This window comes from Tiliqua scincoides, chromosome 5 (assembly GCF_035046505.1).
Source record: "Tiliqua scincoides isolate rTilSci1 chromosome 5, rTilSci1.hap2, whole genome shotgun sequence".
In the NCBI taxonomy this organism is placed as follows: Eukaryota; Metazoa; Chordata; class Lepidosauria; order Squamata; family Scincidae; genus Tiliqua; species Tiliqua scincoides.
Window position 1 is genome coordinate 104,543,363 of NC_089825.1, and position 25,189 is coordinate 104,568,551.

Consider the following 25,189-nt stretch of genomic DNA (forward strand, 5'->3'; position numbering starts at 1 on the left):
TGTAGAACAGGGAAGGTCCTTTTTATCCACAGATTCAGGACCTATGGATTTGACCCATCTTGGGTCCCAAACCCACTGCGGAGGACCCACAGTCTTCTGGATGTAACTGGAACATTGTTCAGCCTCTAAGAGCCTCAGAAAGCTCCCTGATGGTGCTTAAAGGGCACTTCTGATTTCTGCTGCAAACCGGAAGTGCCCATTAAACACCTCTGCAAGCTTTTCAAGGTTCGTAGTGCACTGCTCCATTGCCTCAGAAAGGTCCCCAAAGGTGTTAAAGGGCATTTCTGTTTTTCAGCAAAAACTGGAAGTGTTCTCTAACCATCTCTGGGGGTCTTTCTGAAGTCTATGGAGGCCATGTTGTTGCACGGTGTCTTCAGGGTTCAAGAACAAATGCAGCAGACTGAAATTGTGGTGATTTCCAAGCATTTATTCATTGCCAGCAATGGGCTTCTCTTGGTGTTCAAAATGGGAAACACAGATAGCTGTGGTAACTCTCAGTGTCCCAGAGAAAAAGCAACTTTCCAATGCATGTTCCAGCTTAAATACCCTTAAGGTTCTTTGTTTGAAAAATCTTACTCCTATTCGTTAGAGCCCATGATGTCAGAAATGGGGATTTTGTTTTCATTGGCTATTGCCATATATGGAGCATGCCATATTTGTAGAACTCCTCCCTCTTAATGTAATTACATTACCAGAATGCACTGTCCTCAGGACTCTTCGGGGGGCAGTGTGTGCCTATCTTAATTCTCTTGTTCCTATTTCTCTAATTATGCTTTTAATTTAATGGTGTTTAGACTTCTTTTATTCCTTATTTTATTCTTCTTTCCAATCTGATTTCAAATATTTTATATTTTACTTTTAAACAAAGTTATTAAGAGTTTTCTTTCTTCTGTAAAATCTCAGCTCTGCTCTAATATAAGTTGTATTTTCAAGAAATATCTCTATCTGGAGGCCTCTCTCTCACATTCCTGAGGCATCTTCCTTATCGGATTCTGCTAACTTTGATATTGAACAGACTTTCTGCTAATGAGTCTGTGTCTACTAAGATTAACTATTCTTATTATTCTGTATTCTTGGGTCTGCTCTTGGGTCAGGAGAAAGACATAAATATTTGAGCTTACTCCCTTATTTCTTGGTTCCATAAAGTATGAAAAACTTTTACTTAGATAAGAACACCACATTCCCTTATTAATCTAACTAATATTCAGCAAAGAATATACTTGCTAACTTCTATGATCTAATTAAGTCTGTACCTACAAACAATAAATTTTGGCAAGTTTGTAAGCTGACAGGGAGCAAGCTTGTTTCTTTTTTGATAAGGATCCTACATTCCAAATTAGCTGTGTTGCCTTTATTTTCAAGCTTCACTTTAAGGCAGACCCAAGTCTTTTCTTATTATTAAATTCACTTAATTTTACTAATATTGTTACCACTATCTAAAGCCATAACTAAGGATGCATGCATAAGGATGCATGCAAACATACTGCATTTTGCTTTAGGTGTTTTCCTGATCTTAGAAGTTCTAATTGAAATATTTAGACCACAGGCAAACTTGAATGCAAACTACTGGCTGTGTCCTTTAGAATGAGCTTCTGTTTGTCTACTCTAATCTATTCTACTAATTATTTTACACTTTTATCCAAACAAAACACTTCTGCTGGTAGCAGAATCTGTCACTCTATCTCCTTTTATTGCAGCCATAAAAATGCTCTTTAAACAGAGTACTGGTAGCTTATTAGGTCTATAGGCAAGACTTTTGATTTAAAGAGAAGCCTAATATACATTACTTAAAGAGCTCTTCATTTTGATATTTATAACACTGTTTCTCTGAATATAGGAATGGTCAAACTGTTCTGTCTTACTTTGCTTCAAGAAGCTCAAAGCTATTTGGATTTTAAATTTTAAAATCCAAATTGCTTCTTTGTTCCAGTCTGACATGTAAGCTCTGAGGGCTGCATTTCAGATTTCTGTTACAGCCTATCTTTATCCATCACTTTGACAGTTTCTTTGAAGCTGTTGCTTGACTCTATATATCACTTAGTAGCTTGACAGCTACTAGCCTGTTATCTTGATGTGTCAAAGTGTTTTATTGGGGGCCTCTCGTGCTATGCTAGCCCAGTACTTTGTTAAGAGTCTAAAATTTAAGTTCATTTGCAGTTCATTCTGATTTTCCTGTATTCCCTATTTCCAAACTTATTTCCTAACTAATTCTTAATCCTTCTAACTAATCTACTTTTTGCCTTTATACTACTAAACTTATGACTTTAAACTAATTAACTTAGGTAACTTTAAGAGTTCCTTACAATTTTGTAATGCCTTTTGTACAAACAGACTCTCCCAGAGAAAGCAAAATTGCTTTTCTGGGCCTGGTTTAACTTCTTGTTGAACCAATGTTTGTGAATTTCTAGCACTGAATTTATCCTACTGGCAGCCACGGCCTAGGATAGATACGCGGCTGTCTGCCATCCCTTGCATTACATGGTTGTCATGAGTAGAAGGCTGTGCATCTAGTTTGTGCTATTGTCCTTGATGCTTGGCTTCCTGAATGGTGTGGTGCAGACTATGTTCACTGTATGTCTTCACTTCTGTGGCTTCAACATCATCAACCACTTTGCGTGTGAACTCCTGGCTCTTATTAAGATTGCCTGTATGGATACATCTACCAATGAGATATCAATCTTGGTGACAGGGGTTCTGATACTGCTGATCCCCTGTATTGTGGTGATGCTCTCCTATGTTTATATCATCAGCACCATCTTGGGTATCCGGTCATCTGATGGTATTTTGGGCCCCCTCCAGCACTTCAATCTTTCACCCCAAACAGCTGACAGCCTGACCCGGGTATGGTAGGTACTAGACCAAAGCACATAGCCCTATATCCATTTTGAGGGTCTTCTGATAAATTATATTCACAGTTTGTTTTTTTTAAATATTTTTATTGCATGAGCAGAACTCTTCAGGAAAGCACACCTTGGGGGTATAATTGTTCAATACTGTAATATTTTGAAGTGAATAACATTTTTATTATTTACTAAATATCTATCATTTATGGATAATTGTTTTAATATAAGGCAATTTCACTGCAATAAGGAAAGCAGTTAACTGTCTTATTAATAGAGGTTATATAAAAGAGTCAATTAATTGTAATATATGTGGGGGTGTTAATACCAAAAAAGAAAAGAAAATAGGAGGTGAAACAAAATTTTTATACTGGAATATCTGGTAAGCAATATGGCATTAAAGTTGTGTGTGTGTGTGTGTGTGTGTGTGTGTGTGTGTGTGTGTGTGTGTTGAGAGAGAGAGAAAGAGACAGTATACTTATGAGAGTTATATATATATATATTCTGCTATGGAAGAGAGTGCACTGGAGTCATTGGGCACAGGTAACAGTGCCTCAGCAAAAAATAAAAAAAATGATAGGCCTCTAGTCTTTGCAGGGCCCCAGAGGTTTCAGCCTAGTCAGTCTTAAGAATAATATGGCCCTGCTGGCTTCTTCAGCCGTCTCAAACACTGTGCCACTGTTGTAATTAACACTGTATTTTGATGAAACTTTGGGCACAATCCTAACCAGGTCTACTCAGAAGTAAGTCCTATCTTGTTCAATGGGGCTTACTCTCAGGAAAGTGTGGTTAGGATTGCAGCCTTTGTCAAATGCAGCACACAACTAGACATTCCCCCCACCCACCCCAATCAATGTGATATCCACTGAAAACCTGCAGAAACATTTGCAACATGGTTTCAAATGGGTCTCTTCATGCTTCTGATTCTTTTTTCTCAGTTCAGGCATGGTCTACATGATGGGACAGTACAATCAAACAAGGATCAGAGAATTTGTGTTACTGGGATTCTCCAGGGAACGAAGCACCAACATATGCCTCTTCGCAGTGTTCCTCTCTGTGTACCTGTTCACCTTAGCAGGCAACACACTCATCATAATTGCCATTCGTGTAGACCCCCGACTCAACACACCCATGTACTTCTTCCTGAGCAATTTGTCTTTCCTAGAAATCTGCTATACAACCAGTGTGGCTCCTCAGTTGCTGGCCCATTTAATGACCAGCCACAAAATCATCTCTTTCCATCGTTGCATGACTCAGCTCTGTATAACTATGTGTCTAGGCAGCACTGAGTTTGTCCTACTGGCAGCTATGGCCTATAGAACATAAGAACATAAGAACAGCCCCACTGGATCAGGCCATAGGCCCATCTAGTCCAGCTTCCTGTATCTCACAGCGGCCCACCAAATGCCCCAGGGAGCACACCAGATAACAAGAGACCTCATCCTGGTGCTCTCCCCTACATCTGGCATTCTGACTTAACCCATTCCTAAAATCAGGAGGTTGCGTATACACATCATGGCTTGTACCCCATAATGGATTTTTCCTCCAGAAACTCGTCCAATCCCCTTTTAAAGGCGTCTAGGCTAGACGCCAGCACCACATCCTGTGGCAAGGAGTTCCACAGACCGACCACGCGCTGAGTAAAGAAATATTTTCTTTTGTCTGTCCTAACCCGCCCAACACTCAATTTTAGTGGATGTCCCCTGGTTCTGGTATTATGTGAGAGTGTAAAGAGCATCTCCCTATCCACTCTGTCCATCCCCTGCATAATCTTGTATGTCTCAATCATGTCCCCCCTCAAGCGTCTCTTTTCTAGGCTGAAGAGGCCCAAACGCCGTAGCCTTTCCTCATAAGGAAGGTGCCCCAGCCCCGTAATCATCTTAGTCGCTCTCTTTTGCACCTTTTCCATTTCCACTATGTCTTTTTTGAGATGCGGTGACCAGAACTGGGCACAATACTCCAGGTGTGGCCTTACCATCGATTTGTACAACGGCATTATAATACTAACCGTTTTGTTCTCAATACCCTTCCTAATGATCCCAAGCATAGAATTGGCCTTCTTCACTGCCACCGCACATTGGGTCGACACTTTCATCGACCTGTCCACCACCACCCCAAGATCTCTCTCCTGATCTGTCACAGACAGCTCAGAACCCATCAGCCTATATCTAAAGTTTTGATTTTTTTGCCCCAATGTGCATGACTTTACACTTACTGACATTGAAGCGCATCTGCCATTTTGCTGCCCATTCTGCCAGTCTGGAGAGATCCTTCTGGAGCTCCTCACAATCACTTCTGGTCTTTACCACTCGGAAAAGTTTGGTGTCGTCTGCAAACTTAGCCACTTCACTGCTCAACCCTGTCTCCAGGTCATTTATGAAGAGGTTATTATGTATCTATGATAGATACATGGCTGTCTGCCATCCCTTGCATTATATGGTCATCATGAGTAGAAGGGTATGCATCCAGTTTGTGCTATTGTCCTGGACGCTTGGCTTCCTGAATGGTGTGGTGCAGACTATGTTTTCTGTGCATCTTCACTTCTGTGGCTACAACATCATCAACCACTTTGCCTGTGAACTCCTGGCTCTTATCGAAATAGCTTGCTCAGATACATCTCCCAATGAGATTTCAATTCTGGTTGCGGGGGTCATTATACTGCTGATCCCCTGTCTTGTGGTGATTCTCTCCTATGTTTATATCATCAGCACCATCCTGCACATCCGCTCATCTGATGGCCGTCAGAGAGCTTTCTCCACATGTACCTCTCACCTCACCGTGGTCACCCTCTGCTATGGCACAACTATCTTTGCATACATGATCCCTAAAGCCAACACTTCACCCAATCAGGACAAGATAGTTACTGTTTTCTATTGCGTGATTACTCCCATACTCAACCCAATCATCTACAGTCTTAGGAACAAGGAAGTAAAAGCAGCTTTGACTAAATCTGTAAGGAACTTGATCATTTTGGAAAAGGAGTGATTTATTTCTGAATTGTTCAATCCTTTGTTATTTATTTATTTTTATTTTTTCATTGAATAAAAATATGGGTACAAGAACCAAATATACATGGGTTAAAGGTAATACAAATGGGAAAACATTGGGAATTCGCAGAACTGTAGTTATTGCCATTTCCTTTGTAAGGTGACATAGTGGATAGTGATTTGGAATCTACCTGGAGGAAATGAAATCATGTACGTTCATGTGTTTTACTTAGCACCTCATGCTTGCTTGCTCAACGTGCAAGTTGACTCCATTAAACATTTCATTTTTTGAGATTCTACAAATGCATTATGTCTGGTATTATATGTCCATTGGTTGATTCACAAATGCAGCTTTGGACATGATTTTGCAGTCTTTAAATGTTGTTGTTGGCAACCTTCAGTCTCGGAAGACTATGGTATCGCGCTCTGGATGGTGGTTCTGGCACAGCATCTAGTGTGGCTGAAAAGGCCGATTCGGGAGTGACAATCCCTTCCAAACTGGGAGCAAGTGTAGTGTGTCCCTGGTCTGTCTCCCTGGCTGTGGGCCTTCCTTCTTTGCCTCTTTGCCTCAGACTGTTGGCCAAGTGTCTCTTCAAACTGGGAAAGGCTATGCTGCAGAGCCTGCCTCCAAGCGGGCCGCTCAGAGGCCAGGGTTTCCCACCTGTTGAGGTCCACTCCTAAGGCCTTCAGATCCCTCTTGCAGATGTCCTTGTATCACAGCTGTGGTCTACCTGTAGGGCGCTTTCCTTGCACGAGTTCTCCATAGAGGAGATCCTTTGGGATCTGGCCATCATCCATTCTCACAACATGGCCAAGCCAACACAGGTGTCTCTGTTTCAGCAGTGCATACATGCTAGGGATTCCAGCTCGTTCCAGGACTGTGTTGTTTGGAACTGTCCTGCCAGGTGATGCCGAGGATGTGTCGGAGGCAGCACATGTGGAATGTGTTCAGTTTCCTCTCCTGTTTTGAGGGAAGAGTCCATGACTCACTGCAGTACAGAAGTGTACTCAGGACGCAAGCTCTGTAGACCTGGATCTTGGTATGTTCCGTCAGCTTCTTGTTGGACCAGACTCTCTTTGTGAGTCTTGAAAACGTGGTAGCTGCTTTACCGATGCGTTTGTTTAGCTCGGTATCGAGAGAAAGAGTGTCGGAGATCGTTGAGCCAAGGTACACAAAGTCATGGACAACCTCCAGTTCATGCGCAGAGATTGTAATGCAGGGAGGTGAGTCCACATCCTGAACCATGACCTGTGTTTTCTTAAGGCTGATCGTCAGTCCAAAATCTTGGCAGGCCTTGTTAAAACGATCCATGAGCTGCTGGAGATCTTTGTCAGAGTGGGTAGTGACAGCTGCATCGTCGGCAAAGAGGAAGTCACGCAGACATTTCAGCTGAACTTTGGACTTTGCTCTCAGTCTGGAAAGGTTGAAGAGCTTTCCGTCTGATCTGGTCCGTCTGATCTGGTCAACATTAAATGTTGAATGTGCATGAATTGACCTGAATGAAAACATCCCTAAGAACACCAAACTGCTTAGCTTTGATACAAGTTGGGTGATGTCTTTGTTATTACAACTGCCCCACCTAATGTATCCTTGTTGTTATGAAAGTAAAGCCTTGTATGTACTGATTGGTAGAAAGTGGTGAATAATAAGTACTTACAAATGAAAAGGATTCATATTCCCAGTTTCAAGTGGGGAGGGAACTCCTGTTCAGTGTTCCAGGCAGCTTGGAGCAGGAGATCTGTAGCTTACGGGATAGGAAACTTGGACACTTTCCCCCCATCTTCATGAAACCATCTCTGCTGTGTTATAATAACACTAAAAGTCTAAGGTTCAGAATTGGCCACCGATGCTAAGCCTGAGTGTATAATAGCCCAATCCTATCCCCTGCCACCCCATTGAATGCAACGCCACTGATGGAGTAATCAAATTGATATACACTAGAGCAGTGACGGCTAACCTTTTGGAGACTGAGTGCCCAAACTGCAACCCAAAACCCACTTATTTATCACGAAGTGCCAACATGGCAATTTAACCCGAATATTGAGGTTTTAGTTTAGAAAAAAACAATTCATACATTAATAGCTTTTACCCACTATTACTTGTAACCCTTAATGAACTTTTCCTCTAGAAATTTGTCCAATCCCTTCTAAAAGGCATCTAGGCAAGTTGTCATCACTGCTTCCTGCAGCAAAGTGTTTCACAGACTAATTACATGCTGGGTAAAGAACTATTGTCAGGGAGGGGGTGGCTGCAAGACCATGCCACTGCTCATTTTTTCAAACAAGAAAATATATTTTTTTAATAAGCCCCACCAACAGAAATTGGCTCTAAGGCTGCAATCCCAGCCACTCTTTTCTAATAATAAGCCTCATTGACTCTAATGGGGCTTACTTCTGAGTAGACATGCAGAGGAGCAGGCTGCAATCCCAGCCACTCTTTCCTGGGAGTAAGCCTCATCCACTGTAATGGGGCTTACTTCTGAGTAGACACGCAGGATGTCTCTTCTGCTGTGGAGGAAAAGCCTCTCCTGGCACTGAGTGGGGAGCTGCTCAGGGAAAGGCGGGCTGCAGGGGCTGACAATGGCTGAGGAGGAGGGCGGCTCAGGATTGGCTGGTGGTCTGCCAGTGAAGGGCCCTGAGCCATTCCTACAGAAAAAGCCAGGAGCCTACTGGATGCTGATTGGCTGAACCTGCTGGAGAGTTGGGGAAGGGAAAAACAGGGACCTGAAGCCTGCAGAGTGGGCAAAATTGAAAAGGGAAACAAATATGGGGCAGGTGGGGGTGAAGGGAGAGGAGGGCAGTGAGCTCAGGGGGCAGAGGGAAGCAGCCCGCACTCCCAACACACTGGCTAGGAAAAAACCTGTTTTCTTTAAAGTGACATGCAGCTTCAGCACCCCTACCCAGGCTGCCTGGCTCAGCACTGCATGCCCACAGAGACAGCACTGTGTGCCCCGTCTGGCACGCGTGCCATAGGTTCGCCAACACTGCACTAGAGGAAGATTTCTGAATAGCGGCAATGGGAAATGTGTTTTCCCCCCTCCAATGCATTTTACATTCATTAAACCTCCTCATATTAAGTGGGCAGAGAGAGTTTTTTTAACTTCTTATTGTACAGCCCCTGAACCATTTACTCATCTTCACATTGTAAAGCCCCTGTACCATTACTCCGGGCTCAATCCTATCCCAAACCCAGCATCAATGCAACCCTGAGATAAGGGAACCAATATTCCCTTACTGTGATAAGGCCTCAGTGACTGCCTCTCCACTGCTTGATCAGTGCACGCCCCATTGGTACCTCTACATCAGTGCTGGGTATTGGGACAGGATCGGTCCTTTTCAGAACATTTTTATTTATTTAATTCCTGTATTTCTATCCCATCTTTCTCCCCATGAGGGGATCATACAGGTTTTCAAACGATTCAACTTTCTCCCTTCCTTCCTCATCTTTTCCAAGAGACAAGCTCAACATTCCTTGACTCTTGGAGCTTAATGGGCATGCTCAATCCTATCTGATAGATTTTGATTCTCCTTCAAATGATAATCTGCATAAAAACTCTTGCCTTATCTTTGGTCCATTTCATTACCCATTTTACAGGTATGAGCCACCAAATTCAGTATTACAAAACAATAACACAGGCCTACAAAATTGAGGGTCAGAAATGTTTTTCCCAAACTTTATGGTGGTTTGATATGAATTTGGGGTGCCAATTCCAAAAATGGCATCCATTTTTCCCTAATGTCTAGTTTTGGAGCTATAGTATCGCCTCATTAGGGAATGGTTCAAGCAGCTTCCTCACGAGGAAGTATACGAGGAAGTCGAAGTATACGAGGAAGCCGCTTGAAGCATTTACTAAAGAGGCTATACTATAGCTCCAAAACTAGACCTGATAGGGCAAAACAGATGCCATTTTTGGAATCAGCACCTCAAATATACCCAGGAATTGGTGTAATGTTTAAGGAAGCAAAATGTGTGTTGGCCTGTATGATCAGATACATATATGCTTTGATAATTATCACCCTGCAATTACTCATCACTTTCTGTAATCAAACACAATATGTTTTCTCAGATAGAGAAGTGATTAAATAGCTAAACTATGGAGCTCTATTGTGGTGTTGCTCTCCTATGTTTATATTATCAGCGCCATCCTGCTCATTTGCTCATCTGATGGCTGTCAGAGAGCTTTCTGCACATGTATTTCTCATCTCACTGTGGTCACTCTCTGCTATGGCACAGCTATCTTTGCATATCTGGGCCCGAAAGGCATCACATCATCCAACCAGGGCAAGATAGTTGCAGTCTTCTATTGCGTGGTAACTCCCCTGCTCAACCCTATAATCTACAGTCTTAGGAACAAGGAAGTCAAAGCAGCTTTGGCTAAATCTGTAAGGAAAACTATCCTTTTGGGGGAAAAGTGATCATTTTGTGAATTGCTATCCTTTTAGTAAGGTGGCAGAATTTGGAATCTACCTGGAGGAGTTGACATTATATACATTCTTGTATATTTCTTGATTACTTTGCATATACTGATTGCTTGCTGAATGCAGAAACTGACTCCATTAAATGTTTAATGTTTTGAGATGGAATGAAAATGTTATGTGTGGTAATAGTATATGTAAATGTCTGGTTCACAGCTGTTCACAGATGTTGCACTTCATTATAAAGCTTGTAAGCTGCCTTGGCCATTTGCTTTGGCATGGGAAAGGTATGATATAAATTTCTTAAATAAATACAGAATAAATGCTGCTTTGGATTTGACTTTTCAGTCATTAAACAATGAATAGGCATGAATTTACAGATATGAATGAGTCTCCAGGAAAATTGACCTGCTTAGCTTTAACATAGGTTGGTTGATGCTCTTATCACCAATGCCCTATCTAAGGTACCCTTGAAGTGTTTTTACAAAAGCAGAGCTTTGTATATATGGACTCTTTTCAGAAATCAGGACATAAGAAGTACTTACAAGTGAAGGGGATTCATATTTCTTTAGACCCAAGTTAGACCCAAGTGTGGGGAAGCTCCCATTCAATGTTCCTGTCAGCACTGAGTAGAGGATTCCTAGCTTGAATGGTAGGGGGAGGAAATCGACACTTCCTTGTCCCACCTCCCTGAAATCATTTCTGCTGTGTTATAGTAGTGCTAAAGGGTTTAGGTTCAGCACTGGCCACCAACCGTAAACATGCATGTTTAATTGATACATTGGGGGGAAGAATTCTGGATAGTGTAATGGGAAGCGTGATCTTCCATTCCTTTTACATTCATTAAATCTCTCAAGAAGTGGACAGAGAGAGTCTTCTAACTTCATATTGTAACTCCTCTGAAAAACCATTGCTCCATACCCAAAATATCATACATTTTGTAGAAACATGCAAATCAACTTTCTCCCTTCCTTCCTCATTCCAAAGGAGAAGCTCACAGGATACACATGATATCATAATGATCTTCACAAAGACCTCCAGCAAGAGATTATCTTACGTTCTTCATATTTACTCTTACGGTTATCAATCGTTGAGCAGTCCCATGGCACCCTGCTTCATCTCGCAAAACCAATAAAGTTGCAAGGGGCTGTTTCATCTGACCACCTTGCTCTAGTGCAGAGATTCCCAAATTTCAGGGATAGTTTGGGACCTGGTAAGTGTTTTCAGGGGTGGGGAGGGGGTGGCAAAGCAATCTCCAGGATCATGCCGCCAACAGGAATGGAAGAGTTGTGTTGTTGTTTTTTTGTTTTTTTAGCTATGGGATGCTGAGCTCTGAGAGTCCTGGGAGCCCGAGACCCCCTCTGCAGGCCTCCCTGTGCCTCCAGACTTTTGCAAAAAGGGAAAAAAAGTTAATGAAAGCTTGTGTTTCATGTCAGGAAGCAGTGAACTGGTGCAACCCGAAATAGTTCTCAAATGGTTTTTCTAACTTAAAACCCAAAGTACATCTAGCTTAATTGCCCAATGGGGAATATGAAATGCTTTGTGCTGAAAATTAATTAACTTTCTACATTGTATGTAAATTCCCAGAACTTCAAAATGTTCTCAAATACCTTACATGAAGAAACCTGCCTGCCTTCTGCATGAGGATTACTCATCAGTAGAGGTGCACTATGAGGTGAAAATGGATCCTAGAGAAGAACTTGATTTTTGTGATTCTTTCATTGCAAGATGCTTTCTTTTCTAGTTCCAGCTTTGGAGGACATTAAAAATGGTTATCTCATGGTGAGGTGCCATCAGTCTCCAGCAGTTTATTTCAGCAGAGAAGTACTTTGCTTCCGTAGGTCTCCCACAACAAACTCAGTACTTTGTCAATGAGGGCCCAATCCTATCCAACTTTCCAGTGTCGATGCAGCAAAAATGCAGCCCTGAGGTAAGAGAACAAATGGTTCATTACCTTGAGGAGGTTGGCAGAGCTGGGCGGAGGGAGGGTAGACCAAGGGGTGACTGCCCTCTCACCGCAGGATGTAGCATACACCCCATTGGCACATCACTAGAAAGTTGGATAGAAGTGGACCCTGAGCTGACAGTAAGATTGTACAGCTGATATTGCTAGAGGAGTAAATGGCTGCTGTTTTAAATGACTAGTATGAAAAGGTCAAAAAGGAGAAGACAGGATGTAATCAAGATCCCGGTAATACCCATAATCCAGCTGTGGAATAACTTTCCTACTTTCCTTTTGTGGCAGATTCTTAGACAGATTCCAGGTACCATGTTAAAACTTTAATATTTTCTCAGACTGTTTATGAACAGTATCTATGGTGTTTTTAATTACGCTCGATGCTTCCTGCAGCTACTTGTTTGCTGCTCTGATGTTAAAGTTCAGGCTCTACTTAGCAATGATTTTTATAATATATTCTGACTTTTTAAAAAAACTTTGACTTGCAAATACTTTTCAAATGAAAGGTGAGATAGAAATAATTAGAATGAATGCATAAGATATTACAGATATCTCAGCTGAGTTTACAGCTGGTGCACCCTTACAAGGGAACATTAATTTGGTTCAATTTCATGCTTCCTCCAGATCACTGAAGAGGGGATGTTGTCCTGTATGTACCTCCCCCAGGTCACCACAGTCTTTATGTTCATATTGTACATCTCTTTGCCTTTTAGAGACTACGTGTTATGAGAAAATAAATCAAATTTAATTGAACTCAAGAACGCTTTTTGTTGCTTGTTTTAGGGATTGGGTGGGTTTTTTGTTCATTTTTCCTCTGAGCCCGTCTGAAGCATATGGAACTGCTATGAGCATATGACAGCTCAGCATGTGAAACTGCTATTAATTTTGAGGGGATGTTGTAAAGCCAAAGTTTCCAGATGAAATCCCATTGAGCCTCCAGGGAGCTTTGCAGATGTTTAATTTAAGGAACCTTCACATTCTTCTCAAAATGTTGATAAAGAAGAAATCTAGTGGTAACTCTTGTTTTACTTGCACTCTTCTAGCTATTAAAATCAGCAGTTTAAGTCCATAGGGTCTCTGGTTTGATCATAGCTTTTGCCTGGTTTCTAAGTCCATATTAACCCATGGCCAGATCCCGAGGCTTTTTGGTATTTTGGGCCCCCTCAAGCACATCAATCTTTCACCCCACTACAGCCGACAGCCTGACCCTGGTATGATAGGTATTAGACCAAAGCACATAGCCCTGTATCCATTTTAAGGGTCTCCTGATGAATTATATTCACAGTTTTTTTAAAAAAAAATATTTTTATTGCATGAGCAGAACTCTTCAGGAAAGCACATTTTGGGGGTATAGTTGTTCAACACTGTAATATTTTGTTGAATAAAATTTTTATTATTGACTAAATATCTATAATTTATGGATAATTGTTTTAATATAAGGCAATTTCACTGCAATAAGGAAAGCAGTTATCTGTCTTATTAGAGGTTAGATAAGAGAGTCAATTAATTGCAATATATATGGGGGTGTTAATAACAAAAAAGAAAAGAAAATAGGAGGTGAAACAAAATTTTTATATTGGAATATAAAGGCTCTGGTAAGCAATATGGCATTAAAGTTGTGTGTGTGTGTGTGTGTGTTGAGAGAGAGAGTATACTTATGAGAGTGTGTGTGTATATATATGGAATGTACATATATATGACATACATATGACATACATAATGTATATACATACATACATACATACATACATACATACATACATACATATATATGTACATATATATGTGAAAAGTATACATATGTGTGTGTGTGTGTGTGTGTATGTATGTATATGTATATGTATATGTACGTATGTATGACACCAGTAGTTAAAGACATTTTGCACACTTTTCATATATATATATATATATATATATATATATATATATATATATATATATATATATATATATATATATATATATACACACACACACACACATAAGTATATGGAAAGTACATGTTCTGCTATGGAAGAGAATGCAAAGTGTGCAAAATGTCTTTAACTACTGGAGTCATTGGGCACAGGTAATAGTGCCTCACCAAAAAATAAAAAAAAATGATAGGCCTCTAGTCTCTGCAGGGCCCCAGAGGTTTCAGCCTAGTCAGTCTTAAGAACAATATGGCCCTGCTGGCTTCTTCAGCCGTCTCAAACACTGTGCCACTGTTGTAATTAACACTGTATTTTGATGAAACTTTGGGCACAATCCTAACCAGGTCTACTCAGAAGTAAGTCCTATCTTGTTCAATGGGGCTTACTCTCAGGAAAGTGTGGTTAGGATTGCAGCCTTTGTCAAATGCAGCACACAACTAGACATTCCCCCCACCCAACCCAATCAATGTGATATCCACTGAAAACCTGCAGAAACATTTGCAACTTGGTTTTGAATGGGTTGCTTCATGCTTCTGATTCCTTTGTCTCAGTTCAGGCATGGTCTACATGATGGGACAGCACAATCAAACAAGTATCAGAGAATTTGTGTTCCTGGGATTCTCCAGGGAACAAAGCACCAACGTATGCCTCTTCGCAGTGTTCCTCTCTGTGTACCTGTTCACCCTAGCAGGCAACGCACTCATCATAATCGCCATTCGTGTAGACCCGCGACTCAACACACCCATGTACTTCTTCCTGAGTAATTTGTCCTTCCTGGATATTTGCTATACAACCAGTGTGGCTCCTCAGTTGCTGGCCCATTTACTGACCAGCCACAAGATCATCTCTTTCCATCGTTGCATGACTCAGCTCTGTGTGTCTTTGTCTCTAGGCGGCACTGAGTTTGTCCTACTGGCAGCTATGGCCTATGATAGATACATGGCTGTCTGCCATCCCTTGCATTATATGGTCATCATGAGTAGAAGGGTATGCATCCAGTTTGTGCTACTGTCCTGGATGCTTGGCTTCCTGAATGGCGTGGTGCAGACTATGTTTACTGTGCATCTTCACTTCTGTGGCTTCAACATCATCAACCACTTTGCCTGTGAACTCCTGGCTCTTGTCAAAGTAGCTTGCTCAGATACGTTTCCCAATGAGATTTCAATTGTGGTTGCGGGGGTCATTATACTGCTGATCCCTTGTATTGTGGTGATGCTCTCCTATGTTTATATCATCAGCACCATCTTAGGTATCCGTTCATCTGATGGCCGTCAGAGAGCTTTCTCCACATGTACTTCTCATCTCACCGTGGTCACCCTCTGCTATGGCACAGCTATCTTTGCATACATGAGCCCTAAAGCCAACACTTCACCCAATCAGGACAAGATAGTTGCTGTCTTCTATAGCGTGATTACTCCCATACTCAACCCAATCATCTACAGTCTTAGGAACAAGGAAGTAAAAGCAGCTTTGACTAAATCTGTAAGGAAATTGATCATTTTGGAAAAGGAGTGATGATCCATTTCTGAATTGTTCTATCCTTTGTAAGGTGACATAGTGGACAGTGATTTGGAATCTACCTGGAGGAAATGAAGTCATGTACATTCATGTGTTTTACTTAGCAGCTCATGCTTGCTTGCTCAATGTGCAAGCTGACTCCATTAAACATTTCATTTTTTTGAGATTCTACGAATGCACTATGTCTGGTATTATATGTCCATTGGTTGATACACAAATGCAGCTTTGGACATGATTTTGCAGTCTTCAAATGTTGAATGTGCATGAATTGACCTGAATGAAGCCATCCCTAAGAACATCAAACTGCTTAGCTTTGACACAAGTTGGGCAATGTCTTTGTTATTACGATTGCCCCATCTAATGTATCCTTGAAGTGTTGTTATGAAAGTAAAGCATTGTATGTACTGATGATTGGTAGTAAGTGGTGAATAATAAGTACTTACAAATGAAAAGGATTCATATTCCCAGCTCCAAGTGGGGAGGGAACTCCTGTTCAGTGTTCCAGGCAGCTTGGAGCAAGAGATTTGTAGCTTATGGGATAGGGAACTTGGACACTTTCCCCCCACCTTCATGAAAACATCTCTGCTGTGTTATAATAATGCTAAAAGTCTAAGGTTCAGAACTGGCCAACAATGCTAAGCCTGAGTGTATAATAGCCCAATCCTATCCCCTGACACCCCAATGAATATACTGGAGGAAGATTTCTGAATAGCGGTAATGGGAAATGTGTTTTCCCCCCTTAAATGCTTTTTACATTCATTAAACCTCCTCATATTAAGTGGGCAGAGAGAGTTTTTTTAACTTCTTATTGTACAGCCCCTGAACCATTTACTCATCTTCACATTGTAAAGCCCCTGTACCATTACACCGGGCTCAATCCTATCCCAAACCCAGCATCAATGCAACCCTGAGATAAGGGAACCAATATTCCCGTACTGTGAGAAGGCCTCAGTGACTGCCTCTCCACTGCTTGATCAGTGCATGCCCCATTGGTACCTCTACATCAGTGCTGGGTATTTGGACAGGATCGGCCCTTTTCAGAACATTTTTATTTATTTAATTCCTGTATTTCTATCCCATCTTTCTCCCCATGAGGGGATCATACAGGTTTTCAAACGATTCAACTTTCTCCCTTCCTTCCTCATCTTTTCCAAGAGACAAGCTCAACATTCCTTGACTCTTGGAGCTTAATGGGCATGCTCAATCCTATCTGATAGATTTTGATTCTCCTTCAAATGATAATCTGCATAAAAACTCTTGCCTTATCTTTGGTCCATTTCATTACCCATTTTACAGGTATGAGCCACCAAATTCAGTATTACAAAACAATAACACAGGCCTACAAAATTGAGGGTCAGAAAAGTTTTTCCCAAACTTTATGGTGGTTTGATATGTATTTCGGGTGCCAATTCCAAAAATGGCATCCGTTTTTCCCTAATGTCTAGTTTTGGAGATATAGTATCGCCTCATTAGGGAATGGTTCAAGCGGCTTCCTCACGAGGAAGCCGCTTGAAACATTTACTAAAGAGGCTATTCTATATCACCAAAACTAGACATGATAGGGTCAGAAAAGTTTTTCCCCAAACTTTATGGTGGTTTGATATGAATTTGGGGTGCCAATTCCAAAAATGGTGTCCATTTTGCCCTATCACATCTAGTTTGGGAGATATAGTATCTCCTCATTAGTGAATGGTTCAAGCAGCTTCCTCATGAGGAAGCTGCTTGAACTATTCACTATACTATATCTCCCAAACTAGATGTGATAGGGCAAAACGGATGCCATTTTTTGAATCAGCACCTAAAATATACCCAGGAATTGGTGTAATGTTTAAGGAAGCAAAATGTGTGTTGGCCCGTGTAATCAGATACATATATGCTTTGATAATTATCACCCAGCAATTACTCATCACTTTCTGTAATCAAACACAATATGTTTCCTCAGCTAGAGAAGTGATTAAACAGCTGAACTATGGAGCTCTAACTGAAAGCTCAATTTTGGTGCTTTTCAATGATGGTGGGTTATTTCAGGAATGATATAATCAGATTCATGCTTCTTTATGAGGGACAGGATTTGGCCATCTTGCACACAGCAAGAGTCATTACTGTATCACAGCAGAGATGCCACCCCCCACTCAGTCCCCTGCCACCCATGGGCCCATCCTCCCCTGCCCCAGAATGCCTCCCTCCCACCCTCCCCCTGCCTCCAGAACCCCATGCCAGCCTGCCTTGGCCAGAATGGGCTTACCTCAAGAGCTGGTCCTGTGGAGGTTGGGCCAGCCGGCCAGCTCAATTGGTGGTACAAAAGTGCTTTATGACACTTTCATAACACCGTTGGGCTTTCGCAAGGGCCTTGCACCAGCCCAAGTCATTCCCTGGATTAATCCTTGTGTTTTGTTACATCTCTCTATGTTCTGAGTTGAATGACCAATGAGATCAGAGCATTTCTGGCTAATCAGTGCCAGTTTCCTCCAACAATGTGATGTTGATGTCTGCCATAGCATTGCTTCAAACAACACTTGGCTTTAAATAACAAATATCTGGCATTACTGGACATACGTATGACCAGGGCTTTTTTTCTAATGGAACACGGGGGGACGGAGTTCCGGCACCTTTTTGCAGGGGCCCCTCCCCTTCGGAGGCATTCCAGGAGGGGGGGAGCAAAACAGAGGCAGAGTAGACAGGCACAGGATTGGACTCTAAGGCTGCCATCCTATCCACAGTAAGCCGCATTCACTAAAGTGGACTTCTGAGTAGACATGCATAGGATTGGGCTCTTAGGCTGCAATCCTAGGCACTTTCCTGGGAGTAAGCTCCATTGACTAGAACGGGACTTACTTCAGAGTAGACATACCTAGGATTGGGCTCTTAATCCTGGCAGAGATATATATCTGCACCCATTTTCACATGCTAAGGGCAGGTGAAAAGGGATTCTACGTGTGTACAACATGCTGTCCAGCCTTGCCAGAGATCTTCCTCGTCCTTCCCCCACAAGCATGCCCTCCACCAGCCAGCGTTTGCAGCTCCTCTCCAGCAATGCACAGCAGCTGCTCAGGGCAGCAGAGAACATACAATTGCATGCCAAGCGCCTTCCCAAAGACACAGAGTATTCTGATACCTGAATTAAACCATATTTAATCACTTGTTTGCAAAAGTAACTGTTTCTATGTGCACCTAAGGTCCCCTCTCGTGTAAGAATTCCTTTTTTGTTCTTACTCCCACAGTTGCTTAGAGTAATTTTACTACATGGAACTCATGTAAGCCATTTTTCGGAATCCATTCACTGCTTCCTCTCCTCGAAGTAGTGCCACACTACATACTACACGCTACAAGTGCACCTGTACAGTATTTTTCCCCATGTGTAGAAAAAGTAGCTAGGGGGAAGGGGATGTGGAGATTGACAGCCCAATCCTATGCATGTCTACTCAGAAGTAAGTTCATCTTTAGGGGGGAAGCACATAAAAAATACTTTATTTCTCCAATAAAAAATTGTTTATATATAAATAAATAAATAAATAAATAAATAAATAAATAAATAAATAAAAGATTAACAAGTTGTGAGTTCCTGCACCTTTTTTTTCACAAAAAAAGCACTGCGTATGACTGTATTAGTTTCAACACTCTCTTTGGAGGGGAGGTCTTTTTGAGATAGCACCCAGGTCTGGCATTTCTTGTCTGAGATGGTGGCAGCAGGTATCTCCCAGTTTCCCCCAAATTCATCAGCTGCAGCCATAAATCAGTAAAATAGAGATGGGTGTACTTCTAAGTGCAGATTTCTAGGTGCCACTTTCCTTGGTAAGCCTCCAAATTTTCTAAGAGATTTTATTGCTACCCACCTCTACTGGTGCTTAGCGGTTGTTGTTTTTTTGTTTTTTTTTGCAAAAAAAGAAGGAAAGTTTCATCATGGGTGGCATTTATTAAGTCACTTTACTGTCCAGGAATACACTTAAAACATCAAACTTTAATTGTGTGTGTTTGCAAAATATTCAGAGCATGCTCTTTCATAAGCAAGAAGCATATTGGGGGTTTAAGATACGAACTACAGCATTCAAAGGCAATCTACGGTAGTGTCAGATTTCTGATTCATGAGTTCAGATGCAACATTTCAATGTGTTTAATGAACATCTTTGTCAGTGGAAAAACACCACAACTGCCCTGCCTGCTTACACCCAAGGAAGCTCTCCTTCCACCTGCAGAGGGTCTCCTTACACCAGCTTTCTTGGGTGTAGGACAGCCTCTTCAGGTGTAAGCAAGTGGGGCAGCTGCAGTGTTTTTCCACTGACCACAATGGGGCAGTTAAGTTCCGTGCAACATGTAGTGCTTTGCAAGTCGCAGTGAGGCTCCCTGCAAAACTTAGTGTTCTGCATCTCCTCTAGCTACCCTACTGGTGAACTCTGATGTTACTTGGGAGGAGGAAGCCCCATTGAATGACCAGCTCAAATGGGACTACTTCTGAGTAGAGCTGCAAAGCTTTGGGTCATTCTGGTAAGACTCCCAGCTGCTGCGTGTGACCCTCCTCCCTCTTGTCACTTCTGTCGCTGCTCTCACACAGTCCCTCCCACCCCCTCTCGCCTGGTTTACAGATCATATGGGGACACCAGGGGAGTGTTTAAAGAGAGTTCTGACACACATACGCACCCCAGTAGCAGTCCCATTTTTTTTTACATGGTTGGGTTTTTTAAAGGGAACGATTCGTGACTCTAGTCATTTTGAATCACAAAAATGCTCTGGGTGACTCGGAAAGTGCCCCGTTAGGACTTGATTTTGAGTCAGGTCATGGGGGGTAGAGATAAGTGACACAACTTGAGTCAAGTTGCGCTGGGCTTGTCCATCCCTGGATAAGGGGTACTCAACCTGTGCTTCAGTCACATCAACCCTGTGAACTAAGTTAGGCTATTAATGTTTATTTTTCACATTTTTATATTGCCCTTTCCTTTAAGCAGCTCAGAGTGGTGTACATGATTCCTCCCCTCTTTCTGTCCTCACAATAACCTGTGATGTAGGTGAGACTCAAGAGATTACGACTGGCCCAAGATCGCTGAGGAAGCGTCATGGCTGAGTGGGGACTTAAACATGGGGGTATCTGCCAGGTCTAATTCCAACTCCTAAACCACTCATCCTGGTTCTCAACCAGGGGACAACAAAGAGAGCACTGACAACCAAGTATATTGACAACTAACCAACCATATTGGCAACCAAGACAACACTAATCTGTGTCACAGCTAAGCAAGCCCTTCAGGTCTAGGTTGAACATATACGTCAATATGCTTGTAACAATATGACCAAATGATACCCTGCATGAGAGAATCTGCCATCACATATATCAGCAGCAAACACAATGGTGCCAGGTGATGCATTCAGGTGTAACTTATCAAACCCTAAGTAAAGTAGTATAACATGCTTGGCTTTTCAGAGGAAAACCAATACAGCAGGTACAGAATTTCAGTACCTTGACCTTCGGTTTCATTACAAACATTCCTGGTCCTCTCATTGTTCGATTGCAATTAATTCATCCACACCAGTTGTCCAAGTCGAAACTCGTTTTTTCTTCTCTTGGGGCAACTAGTTTGTACGAGCTGCTTTGGAAGCTTTTAATGCCAAAGTCACACCTCAAATTTTACATGGCATCCCTATATGGATGCTGGCATTAAATGACACAATCAAAAGGGTTCAGTCTAAATTTCTTTACAAAATTCTTGGCTTATCGAATTGTATTCCCTGTGCAGCACTCTGCTTGGAAACAGGTCAACATAGACTGGAGCTACATGCATGGTCCAGTTTTTTAAAATCCTGGGCCAAAATTTTTTTCAGGGCTGATCATGATTTGCTGCTTAAAGGGGTTGTTGGCCGATCCAATGCTAACTCCTTGCCTAACCCTATTCTATAAAAAAATCCAACAGATGGGCCTAGAGGCCGATCTACAAGGGGCTCCCTCTCCTGAGAGTATCATCAGACTTTTGACAGCCAGGCTACATGATATAGAGAGGCAACAGATTTTAGGTGCAGCACACAAAAAATGGTCCCCTTTGAATTTCCAAATAAAAATTACATTTGGTCAACAACCAAAATATCTGTCCCTTCTAGTGCGCCCCCCCCCCGGAAAGGAGGACCTTCACCTTGGCATGTTGCAATGTGACCCCCTCTAATGACTTAGGGCCCAATTCTATGGTCCGCACCGTGCCTCCACAACGCAAACCACAGTCACAAACGTGCCGTGAGTAGCTTGGCAGTGCCTGCGACCACTGGGCTGTGGAATAGCAAACGGGGTGGGGATGGGGACATTCCAGGGAGGGGGGAGGCCAGCGTGACGTGGGGAGGGGGTGGGAGGCCAGTGTGTGTAATGGAAGATCAGAAGATCATCAGGTGGATGCTGTGGTGTTGACAGCTATTCCATGTTTTGACAGCTGGTTGACAGCTCTGGGAAGGGAAGGGCTGGCTCCACAGCTGTAATCAATCAAGGCCAATGGGACTCTGATGGACACCTGAGCTTCATTTGACCTTGATGGGACTTTGAATGGACATGGACTGAAGGGATGGCTCACCTGAGCCTAATTTGGACTTAAGAAGGAGCTAGCAAGGTAGCTCACAGCTGAGCTGCATTTTGGATTATGAGACAACCAAGGATAAAAGGCAGCTTCAGAAGGACCAAAAGTTACCCTGACCAAGAGGGAGATGCTACCTGATCCAGAGGAGACCTGACCTGACCTGGCTTACCTGGACTTTGGACTTGGACTGTGACCCGGCATATTGACTTTGGACTGTGAGTTGGCAATCTGCATTTATTGAACTGGGACCTGACTCTGACTTTTGGTTGCTGCTCTTGTGAATTTAACAAGGGAAACTAATCAGCCTTAAGTGGGCACAAGGCCCAGTGGGGATGTGCTGTGGCAAGACAGTGTGACACAGGGAGGGGAGGCGTGCCAGAGGCATGCCTGGGGGCGGGTGGAAGGAGGATCTGCAGAGCTCCGCACTGCCGGATCCTAGGCGCTCATGAAGGCTGTGTGCCTTACACAAGCACCTTTACTTTAACGGTGCCCTTTGGGTGCCGTTAAAGAGAGTAGCCCCATTGCGGGGCTGCCTCCCTTATCCAGGGGAAGGGGACAAACATCCCCTACTCCCGAGGTGCCTCCCATGGTAGCGCAGGAAGCGCTGGATTCGGCAGCAGCCCTCGTGGTGCCGCTGAGCGGGGGCATCCCAGGCAGCTCAGGATTGGGCTGCACGTTAGGATTGGACTGTTACTCGGCAAATTTAGAAATGCCTCCAAGGGAGTTCTTTTTTTAGCTGCAATTTTGGCGAAGTAGAATCATCTGTACATATTATGTTGAGCTGTCCCAGATATCAAGTGCTAAGACATCAATTTCTCTCTCCCTTGCTCATGCTAAAATAGGGTATTCTGAGACTGCTATAATTCAATTCCTTCTGGTGGGTGATGTCAAGCGTATAACCCTTTAGGTTGCACAGTTCCTAAACCTGAGTAACTTGAATTGAGCCAAGCTTTCGTCTCAAGCAACCACTGTGTAGATTACATCCTGACAAAGTCTGTAAAGTAATTGACTGTTTTCTGCTTTTTAAAAAAAAATAATATATGCATGTATGTATAATGCTATGTATGTATGTATTTGTGTATATTCTCTGTATTGTATCTTTTCAGAGACTTTATCAAATACCTATGCCTAATAAAGGTTTGTTGAGTTGAGTTGTAGTATGACATACACAGTTGTGTGAATCAGCCCTTTGCCTACCAAAAACAGTTTACTAACTTGTACAGAATTAACAAATAGATCATTTCTTTTTCAAAAAGAAAGCTTTTCTTACAACATTACTCAAGGCTCTCTTTACTTCTTTATTCCTAAGACTGTAGATGATAGGGTTGAGCATGGGCGTAAGCACGGAATAGATGACAGTCAGAATCTTGTCCTGGTTGGGTGAAGTGTTGGCCCTAGGTCTCCCATAAGCAAAGATGACTGTGCCAAAGCAGAGGCTGACCACAGTTAAGTGAGAAGAACAGGTTGAGAAAGCTCTCTTCCGGCCTTCAGAAGACCTGATGTGTAGGATGGCACTGATTATATACATATAGGAGAGCATCACCACAATGAATGGAATCATCAGCATAATGACCCCTGCTACCAGAAATATAATGTGATTGATAAAAGTGAATGAACAAGCCAACTTGATAACAACCAGAATTTCACAAGTAAAGTGGTTGATGCTGTTGAAACAGTTGAAGTGAAGGTTCATGGTGATCACTGTTTGCACCACCGCATTGAGGAAGCCACCCATCCAGGTAGCCAATGCTATCTGGATGCACTTTCTTCTATTCATGATGACCATATAATGCAAGGGATGGCAGACAGCAACATATCTATCATATGCCATGGCTGCTAGCAGGAGAAATTCAGTGCCAGCAAGGGACAGAGCAATGTACAACTGAGTCATGCAACAATTGAAAGAGATGGTCTTGTGATTCGTCCAGAGATGGATGAGCAATTGAGGTACCATACTAGTTGTGTAGCAGATATCCAGGAAGGACAAATTGAACAGGAAGAAGTACATGGGTGTGTTGAGTCTTGGGTCAATGAGGATGATGATGATGATGAGGGTGTTCCCAGCTATAGTGATAAGGTAGACAAAGAGGAACACAGCAAAGATGCATAGATTGATGCTTTGTTCGCCAGAGAATCCAAGCAACACAACTTCTATGATCCTTGTCTGATTGTGTTGTCCCATCTTGTGGATAATGCCTGAGCTGAGATAGAGAAATCAGCTTTGCAGAATTAAGAGGCCAGGATTTCAAAGAATTGTTTTGCAAGTTTTTTGTGAGTTTCACTTCAACCTGATGAAGAAGGCCATTATGGAGAGTATACATTGATCCATATCATCACACCTGCACTTTTCTCCTGTCCCCAATGAGAGGGTGCCCCCATTACTGTGGTGTTCTATTGACCTCAAAAAGCATTCTGTGGTCCTCACAAACATCATGGGTGAGAATTTAGCACAGCCCCAATTAAAATAATCTTCTAAACAGTACTTTCCCCTTTCAACTGTTGTGTGGTCATTTTTCTGTCTGCATCTGCTGAAATCAGAGTTCAGTCATCATTATTGATTTATCTGTTTGAGGGTTGTTACAAAGGCAGATAATGAATACCACTTACATTTGGATGTCCCCTGATGTCTGAGGGCCTGATCCTACTCAACCTTCCAGTGCAATGCAGCCCCGTAACTGCCTCCCTACCGCTGGATGCAGTGCAGACCCTGTTGGCATGGTGGCACCAGCACTGGAAAGCTGGATAGGATCGAGCCCTAAAATAACAGTCATTTCCTTCCATAGGAACATCAACAATAAAGTTCCTCAAGTTCCGTACTGCCCACACAGCCAATTCAGTTTAGTCTTCCTGGAACTGGCAATGCAGGAAGTACAGAAAACTTCTGTGTCTACACTATGACTGAACCATTTCTTTTCACTTGCCAAACTAGAAAGAATATGAGCCCAATCCTATTCAACTTTCCAGTATTGCTGTAGCCCACCACAGCCCTGAGGTAAGGAAACAAATGATCTCATAC

General features: G+C 42.5%; 3 protein-coding genes across 3 annotated transcripts; 2 read left to right on the forward strand and 1 right to left on the reverse strand.

Annotated features, from left to right (window-relative positions):
• Positions 1–3,797: 3,797 nt before the first annotated feature.
• On the forward strand, positions 3,798–5,825 carry LOC136652844 (olfactory receptor-like protein OLF3). Its single transcript, XM_066629771.1, has 2 exons — positions 3,798–4,153; positions 5,237–5,825. Exons 1-2 carry the CDS (start codon positions 3,798–3,800, stop codon positions 5,823–5,825), a joined length of 945 nt encoding a protein of 314 aa, XP_066485868.1.
• An 8,858-nt stretch (positions 5,826–14,683) lies between these two features.
• LOC136652845 (olfactory receptor-like protein OLF3) lies at positions 14,684–15,628 on the forward strand. The gene has a single exon (XM_066629772.1). The coding sequence runs from the start codon at positions 14,684–14,686 to the stop codon at positions 15,626–15,628; it is 945 nt and encodes a 314-aa protein (XP_066485869.1).
• Positions 15,629–23,410: 7,782 nt separating this feature from the next.
• Positions 23,411–24,355, reverse strand: LOC136652846 (olfactory receptor-like protein OLF3). The gene has a single exon (XM_066629773.1). It carries the CDS (start codon positions 24,353–24,355, stop codon positions 23,411–23,413), a length of 945 nt encoding a protein of 314 aa, XP_066485870.1.
• Positions 24,356–25,189: the final 834 nt, after the last annotated feature.